This window comes from Tupaia chinensis, unplaced genomic scaffold, assembly GCF_000334495.1.
Source record: "Tupaia chinensis unplaced genomic scaffold, TupChi_1.0 Scaffold000600_1, whole genome shotgun sequence".
NCBI lineage: Eukaryota > Metazoa > Chordata > Mammalia > Scandentia > Tupaiidae > Tupaia > Tupaia belangeri.
The window spans coordinates 7,416,474-7,425,858 of NW_006160117.1; the positions used below are offsets into that span (position 1 = coordinate 7,416,474).

At 37.6% G+C, this 9,385-nt stretch overlaps 1 protein-coding gene and 1 pseudogene across 1 annotated transcript in view; one reads left to right on the forward strand and one right to left on the reverse strand.

The window, feature by feature from the left end:
• DMD (dystrophin) overlaps positions 1-9,385 on the reverse strand; it is a 1,496,890-nt gene that overhangs the window by 273,768 nt on the left and 1,213,737 nt on the right. Inside the window, exon 31 of the mRNA XM_027775723.1 lies at positions 3,567-3,645. Coding sequence (XP_027631524.1) covers positions 3,567-3,645 — 79 coding nt within the window. The remainder of the gene's footprint in view (positions 1-3,566; positions 3,646-9,385) is intronic.
• LOC102493313 (ubiquitin-conjugating enzyme E2 variant 2 pseudogene) lies at positions 8,733-9,178 on the forward strand (annotated as a pseudogene).

Here is a 9,385-nt window from a genome sequence, read left to right on the forward strand (position 1 = left end):
GGGAAACCCGGTGCATTTACCTGCCACACCACCTGCCGGCCCCGCTGTCCTGTTTCTTAAATATCTTTTAAACCAAATTAGTGCATGTCTCCACTTAACATATACCGACTGTCTGCACTCTATAGTAGAGAATGAAAGACTGGAGAACATAAAAGTATTGAAAATTGTAATGGACACTAGAGACAAAGTGGAAAGAGCATCTGAGAGGGGAAGAGTGTAGGAAATTTGGGGGGGGGAATGGAGAGGTAAGACACTTGTGGGACACAGATAAAGTTTATTGTCTATTGATGAGGATGTGTATGGTGGCCTCAACTGGGCTGAACTGAGGTGTTTATCATGCTGGGTAAAGTCTCTTCACAATCTCAATGATGTATAGCGATTCAATGTATGAATAATAATAATAATAATAATAAATAATCTACAAAAAACCCTATATGCAAAGCTTCCAAACATATATTGATATTCCACATGGGCATCTAAAGAGATGAGTGATTTCTAGGGCTGGCTCCATTCAGGCAGGTAGATCAGTCTCCTTCTGTGTGTACAAGTCTATAGGCCTGATCTTTCTGGAAGTGGGCACTGATGTGGTATGGTTTGAAAGGTGTAAAAATGTTGTACCTGGCCCCTCCAAGTTCTTCCCTCACAGCTCAGAGTTTATGGCTGATATTCTGCCACCAGAGAATCATTTCTTGGGCTTATGAATTTTCACCCTAATAAAATGCAAATAATCTAGGAGAAATATGCATTAAACTTTACCTGTCACCTGGGTTAAATGAGTATAACATATCATTTTCTGGGAGTAGGTTTTCATGGGGAAGACATGGGAATTCAGAGGGGTGGGAGGCAGAGAGAAGAAAGTGCGAATGAATATACATGGTGTCTGAGGAGAGATTATTATTCATAATAGTAATATTTTTATTTATGGTTTATGAGTCACTTAGGAGCATATTATCACATTAAATCTCAATTAAACGGAATAGAATGGCTGTCACCAAGATGAGTTAAGCAGATCAGATATTTGGAAAAGTACAAAAGACAAAATTTTCTATCTTCATTATTTTTTTTTAAAGCTGTTCATAAAAAGCATGATCTCATTTAGATATACTGCTTTAACTGACCCATTTTTCTTGGAAGTTTCTAAGTATGTGCCATATTGTCTAAATAACTAGACCACATGCAGATAATAAGGTTAGGGATAGTCAAGAAAATATCACAACTTCTTGCTTGGCCTATTATCTGTGTGTTATGAAAAGAGAAGATCAAACCTTTTAGAAACTGTCCTAAAAGACAGTGGCTAACTAGAGACACACATAAAAGCATACCGTCAAGTACTTTAATATATTTGTGAGCTGGCCTGGCCTTGTAGCCTAGTGGGTAAGGGAGCTGTATCCCACATGGATAGGAAAACACACTGGGGGTCATATGTGTGTATACCCTAAATCCTAAAGGGATGGAAAAATAGAAAGGAAAGTATTGTGGTGTGACTATGCTCCACTAGGGGGTGATTTCTCCCTCTCCTTCTCTCTCTGTTTCTCTCCCTGGTGAGCACAAATACCTTTTGGCAAAATGGAAAATAAAATATCTGTGAACATGGATCTTTGTATTAATTTGAATTAAAAAGGAAAGGACCAGAAAATAGTAATAAAAGAATGTGGCAAAAGAATGAAGACAGATCATATCAAATTACTTCCTTTCTATAAAATACATAAATTAATAAAAGCACAGTGTAATGATTACAAACACAGACTCTGGAGGCAATCTCTTGGGTTTGAATCCTGATTCCTGATTCTTTCATCTAATAGCTGTGTGAATGAGTACCTCAATTTCCTCATCATTAAAATGGATGCAGTAATGGTACCAACCTCTTGGGGTTGCTATAGGACTAAATTAGTTAATATTTGTAACATTGGCAGGCACAAAGTAATTGCCTTATAATAACAATTAAATCCTTATACACACTCATATATGACCAGAATGAAATACATTAAAATGCTCATAGATGTTAACTCCATGTATTAGAGGAATAGCTTCTTTTAAAAAAGTTTTAAATTTTATTTATTTATTATTATTATTTTAATTTGCTATAGGACACGTGTGCTCACCAGAGAAAGAGGGAAAGTGAGAAAGCAAATAGCTAAGTGTGGGACTAGAACCACATTCAGCTGCGTGGGAGTTCGCCGCCGTAACTACTATGCCACCTGCCACCGTAGAAGTATGACTTTAAAAAAATATTATTTTATTTAACTTTTCGCACTATTATTATTATTATTTTTAAATTTGACCAGAGAGTGACACAGAGAGAGAAAGGGAAACTAAGAAAGCAAATCATCTGGTCTGAGACTTGAACCATGGTAGGCCACATGGGAGTCCAGTGCCTTAACTACCATGCCCTGCTGGCTGAAGTATGGCTTTTTGAATACCAAAAAACTCACTGAAGACAGTGTGGAATGAAGGTGTGGGGAGCAGGGAAGAGAAGGGAAGAGTATAGAGAAGGAAATCCGGAGAACAAATAGAGAGGCATGACATTTGTGGGATGTAGAAATGATTCATTACCTGTTGATGATAACATGTACAGTATTCTCAACTGGACTGGTCTGAAAAGTATTTCATGTTGGGCAAATTCTCTTTACAAGTCAATTGATGAATAGTGGTTGAATGTTTAAAAAAATAACAATAAATAGTAATAATAATAATCTGAAAAAAATAAAAAGCTATTTGCTGCTGCTGATGTGTATAGTACTGGCAAATAAAAAGAATGAGTAAAATTCAAAGACAAAAAAGGGAAAAGAATAGTTAGGGGAGGGAAACACCAGAGGCTGAGGGTCCAGCTTGGAGGCAGGGAACATTTAATAAATTATATAGAGATAAGAATTAGGGATTCACAGTTACAGATATTGAATGATTATATGATAGTTAAATGATATCATAAACATCAGCATTATGAAGTTATTTAATATAGGCAGAAACAAAGACTTGACACCTCTTGGGGGGGATGATTTCTCATTTTTCCTCTCTCTCTCTATTGAGTGCATGCACACTATAGTTAAAAAAAAAGAAGAAGAGCATTTTGGGGCCAGCAGATGGCATAGAGATTAACATGGCCAACTGTGCAGTTCAAATTCAAAACTGGTGGCTGGAAAACCACACTGGGCGTGGGTGTGTGAAGTTTAAGATACCAAGAGGAGACTGGAGGAAAAGGCATTACAGCATGGCCATCTCCCTTGGGCGGTACTTTCTCACTTTCTCTCTTTCTCTGTCTCTCTCTCTGGTAAGTGAGTGTGCTCTATAGTAAAAATTGAAACAAAAAAAGAAGAAGACTCAAAATGTTAATAAAGTTCACGGTTGAGAATACATTGCAGGAAACAATTACGCATTATCTGAAGACTGGACAAAATGATCTAATGGGCCCTCCTCTTCCTAACCTTCTGAATTAATCCACCAAGTTCTATTTCAGGATGATTTATGCCTCCACTGCATCTGGCAGAGATGACTATAATTCAGCTCTTAATTTTTAGCTACCAAGATGGAATGAAGAGGTTAATCAATGAAAGCTGAAAGCGACTTACTGGAAAGGAAGTGCTGAGACGCTGGGCCAAAGTCCCTGTGGGCTTCATGTAGCTGCCTGACTCGGTCCTCTACAGCCACCTGGGGGAAAAAGGAGAGAAATGATGTTCTTGCATCATGTATAACAAGGAGCAATTAAAACAATGAATCCTTTTTGGTAAGATCTTTTGGTTCTCTAAAGTAACAATTAATAATCCTGGTTTTTAATATCCATTTACCGTATATGGTCTGCAAGACCCATTTTCATCAAATCAAGGCCAAACATAAAGGATTTCTTCTCTTGACAATGTTATAAGGAGATTTTTACACTCTCTTCATGGGCAGACACAAATAAGCCACTGGCTCAATAAAGACCATCAAAAAATGCCAACTCTAAATCTTTCACAGAAAGGTTAGGGAGGTTGCCATTTGGCATGTGAGGTGACTAAAGGATCTCACACATGATATATATTTTGGCTTTTTGCCTTAGTCTGTTATTAACTAGTGTTTACAACTAATATTGATCAACAATCAATGAGTCATTGAGTGATATTTAATTATTGATAATAAACAAGTGTTGATTAATACTTAAGTACAAAGAAGTAGAGACAAGGCTTAAATTTGGGGTAATACCAAGTGAGGTGAAAGAACGGTTTAGATTTCAGCTTTCAGTAGATATGGAAATTACCGAGGAATATACCATTAGGTAGCATGGAGTAAAAAATGCCTCTTTTTTTTCCTATTAAGTTTCTCTATAAGATACCGACACAGTGTCCTATCAGCTTACTGAATACCAATTTGAGTAGAAAAAAAGGAAAGAATTTTATGGGTGAAATAGTATACTTTGTTGTTGGCATTTTGCCAATCTGACATTAGTGGTGGTCCTAGGCATCCTAGCTCTGTAACTTTGGATCTTGATTTAGTTGTAAACAGTCCATCCTAAAATAGGGATTGACCAGCGTTTTCCTAGAGACTCCTGAACTCAGGGTGGAGGTGGACCTAGCTCCTGTTGTGTGGAAAATTCTCAAGGGGAAAAATAGATCTTAATTTCATCAGAAAAGTGGCTCCTGGGCTGGTCCTTGGTATAGTGGTTAAGACAGCTGAATCCTACATGGTAAACTGCATGGTTTGAATCCCAGACCAGGAGGTCTGAAAAACATGTCCAAACTGTGTGGGCACTTAAAATTCTGAAAAGACAGATGAAATGTATGGATGCCCAAAATCCCACATGTGGATGCTTTCTCTCTCTCACTCTCCTGCAAGTGTATGAGCCCTCGAGCAAATTTAAAAAAATAAAAGTGACTCAGATAGTCTGATCTAAAGTCAATTCTGACTTTCTAATATCAACTAAGCACCTAGTGTACAATCCAGAACAATTTTGTCACACTCTTTTCCAAGTCTCTCCATCTCTGCTTGGACAAAGGATTTGGATAACTGAGTGGGACCCATACAAATACAGGATTTGCTTCATTGTTAAACACACAAAAGCATGAAGAACATTTCAAATGTATTTTCCCAGACCTCTGACTGCACTCCTAGCCAAACACTACCTGCTAAATACCATATTAACTGTCAATCCAATTGAACGCTTGAGTACTTTCCGCAGACTGATCCTTTTCTTTGGAATGCTCTTGTTCTTCCTTATCTTCCCATTCAAGGTTATTAAGGTTTATGTTTATTTTCCCATCTCCCAGGTGAGAATTAATAGCCTCCTCGGTACTCATACAGCATGTGATTTATGCTTGGAGCCCTTCTATCATATCATCTACTTTAGTTATACAAATCTGAGTATCTCCTGCAATAGATTGTAAACTCCTTGATAGGAGGCACCATTCCTTGATTATCTTTCTCCTTCTGTACACCTCCTCTCTGCATGATGCATTGAACCCTGCACATAGTAAGTAGTAGCAAATATTTAATGAGTAGTTGACCAAAGGAATGGATAAATTAATAAGTAGTGTGTATGTGTGTGAGAGAGAGAAAGAGAGAGAGAGAGAGAGAGAGAGAGAGAGAGACAGAGTTGGGGACAAACAAGAATGCCTATTAACACCAACTGCATGTCTGTGATGGTTAGTTCTATATGTTAACTTGACTGTGTCATGGGATGCCCAGATTAAACATAATTTCTGGCGTTGTCTATAAGGTGCTTTTTGGATTTATTAGCATGTGGATCAGAGGATTCAGTAGATTGCCACATGCAATGTGGGTGAGCATAATCTAATCAGCTGCTGGACTGAATAGAACAAAAGATGTGTTATTTGCCCTACCTGCCTGCTTGAAGTGGGACATGTCATCTGATCTTCTCCTGCCCTGGACTGAGATTTAAACCATTAGCTCCTTTGGTTGTCAGGCCTTTGAACTCAGACTAGAATTAGACTATCAGTATTCCCAGGTGTCCTACTTGCAGACAGTAGACCATGGCACATCTTAGCCTCCATGATCATGTGAACCAATATCTTATAATAACTCTCTTCATTCACACACATACTACACACATATACTGTTGGTTCTATTTTTTTTTGGCCCAGAGATTTTTATTCTTTGTTTTCTTTCAAGATTATATATATATATATAATTTATTTATATATTTTTAATTATTATTCATACATTAAATCGCTATACATCATTTAGATTGTGAAGAGACTTTACCCAACATGATATACCGATTTTTCTGGAGAACTCTGACTAATACAATGTCCCTGGGTAAATTTTATTCTAACTTTATTGTGATATGGTCAATTTTATTCTAATCTAAAATTATTCTAACCTTAACTATCCTTAACATAAAATATGGACAATGATGTGATCTATCTCATAGAGTTTTTGTGGAAATGAAATAAGATAATATATGTAAAGCATTTTGCCTAGTTTCTGTCACATGGTAATTGCCTAATACGTGTTAGCAGTGCAGTTCAAGTCCTGGTCTGGGCAGCTTGAAAATCATGCTGTGTGCATGCCCAAAATTGTGAAAGAATAGAGAAGGGATTGTGGTGTGGCCATCTCCCCAGAAAGTAATTTCTTACTTTCCCTTTCTCTCTCTCTGTCTCTCTCTAGTGGGTGCACATGCCCTATAGCAAAAATTTAAAAAAAAATGGTAACAGGTCCTGTTAATGTTGCTATTATTGTTAATGAATGTAGAGGTTATAATGTGCAGAGCACACATACGATATGGAAAAAAGGCTAATATTTATTAAGTACCATGTGCGTGACAATGTGATTTATTTAATCTTAAAAATAACTCTGAGATAGTAATTAATATTCCGCCACATACACACATTACTGATGCAGAAACTGAGAAATGAGAGGTTAAAAACAAAACAAAATAAAAGTTGTCTAAGCTTAAGTAGATAAGTGGAAGAGCCAGAACACAAACTTGTTCAGCCTGGCTCTTGTTCTTAATCGTTATCATGGAGATTAAAGTAAAATTTTTTAAAAAAGATATTTTATTAGCATCTAATAATTAGCTGGCTTTTTAATTTGGTTATTTTTCAATCAATTAATTTCTCAAATGTAGATCAAATCAGGTGCATATATTTATGAAACTTTACTTGCCAATATATTTTATGACCAAACCAAGGTCAATTTCTGGTCTCAAAGAATGTGATACCTTAAGATTATAGAGAAGAGTTGTGGCAGAATACACACTAGTAAATGTTTGCATATGTAATTATTTCAAAATTTAGAATGGATTATTTCATGAACACATTAATCAAGAGATGAATGTGGGGACCAGCATATGGAGTCATGGTTACATCCCTGGACTCCCATGTAGTCAGTTTGAGTCATGACTTGGCAGCTTAAAATTCACACTGGGTGCATGTGCGTGCATGCCTAAGATTTCAAGAGAAGGATGGAAGAGAAGGGATTATGGCATGGCCATCCCCCTGTGGGGTGATTTCTTGCTTTCTGTCTCTCTGTCTCTCCACTGAGCACATGCATGCACCCTATAGCAAAAATATCTCTCTCAAAAAAATGAAAGAGAGAGAGAGTTGAATGTGAAAGTTTGAGGAAAGGGATTAAGAGGACATCTGGAAGTGGATACCAGTCACAAATCTTTTCTTTTTAATTTTTGTTCCACAATTTATTTATTTATTTATTTATTTATTTATTTATTTGCCACAGGACACATGTGCTTGCAGAAGAGAGAGAAACAGGGAGGGAAAGCAAGAAATCATCCCTCAGCAGGGAAAGCCACACCGCAATGCCTTCTCCTCCATTCTTGTCTTGGGATTTTAGGATTGCACACGCATGCACCTGGTGTGATTTTCTAGCCACTGGGTCCAGTACTCAGATTGCAAAGTTGGCCACATAGGATCCAGATGCCTTAACTGGCACACCATCTGCTGGTACTCTTTCTTTCTTTTTTATTGCCAGAAGATGCATGTGCTTGCCAGAGAAACAGAAAGAAAGCACCCCTAATGGGGCATGGTCATGCTACAATCCTTTCCCCCCTCTATTTCCCCTTCCCATTAGGATTTGGGGCATGCATACACATGTCATTCCTTTTCTTTTTTTCTGCTATCAGAGTAGGAATCCAAACAGTGGTCAGTCATGTGTGATCTGGCTCCTTAACCTCTATGCTAGGGGGCAAGTCCCAGAATCTTTTCATGTACCGAGAAAGAAAACCCAAGGGAATATGTAAATGCTGAAGGCTATGGTTATGCCACCGGCCATGTCCTCTGGCAATAATGTAGCAGCTTAATGGGGACCATTAGGATGCAGCATCTGAGTTCATTACCGGCCCCCAATCTCTGAAAGTTGCTTCTTTCCTCTGCAAGGACTCCAGTAGCAGTTTCCAGTCTATATCAATTATTGTTAAATATTTAAAATGAGATTGGCTAGGTGGTCCTGTGGTAATACGCTGCTCTAGTGATGCTGGGTTCATACAGAAGTTTGTGGGTTCAGTTTCTAGGTCAACCTGTACGTACTTTCAGTGTTTCCGTGATCCTGAGTGGATGAGAAGGTGTGGGATCACAGCTCGAGACCTCGTGGGGGCTGCATGTCTGTTTACCTATCTCTTCCTCTCTCTCTCTCTCTCTCTCTCTCTCTCTCTCTCTCTCAAAAATGAAATACACTTAAAAAAAGAATTTTAAATGATATGAAAGTGAATTTTCATCCCTATAACTCAAATTGATGAAAATACACGAGAGACTGAAATTAACGTTTTATCATGTAATAAAGAAATATTGGGGCTGCAGGAGAAGATGGCGGTCTCCACAGGAGTTAAAGTTCCTCGTAATTTTCGCTTGTTGGAAGAACTTGAAGAAGGACAAAAAGGAGTAGGCAATGGTACGGTTAGCTGGGGCCTTGAAGATGATGAAGATATGACACAAGGTGGACAGGCATGATTATTGGGCCACCAAGGATAAATTATGAAAACAGAATATATAGCCTGAAAGTAGAATGTGGACCTCAATACCCAGAAGCTCCTCCATCAGTTAGATTTGTAACAAAAATTAATATGAATGGAATAAATAATTCCAGTGGGATGGTGGATGCACGGAGCATACCAGTGTTAGCAAAATGGCAAAACTCTTACAGCATTAAAGTCGTCCTTCAAGAGCTATGACGTCTAATGATGTCCAAAGAAAATATGACGCTTCCATAGCCACCAGAAGGACAAACATACAATTAATTTTGGAGGCTCTCAAATTTGTCTTAAATCAACAACCTTCTACTCATATAAATGTCTTGATTAAATATCACAATGCAAATACCCACACATTAAGTAAAAGAATTCCAGCTGGTAAACATGACTGGACATTTGTAAGAATATATTTAATATATGTACACCCATTATGTTTTCAGGTAACAAGAGGGAAAATGCAGCACAATTTTTTTT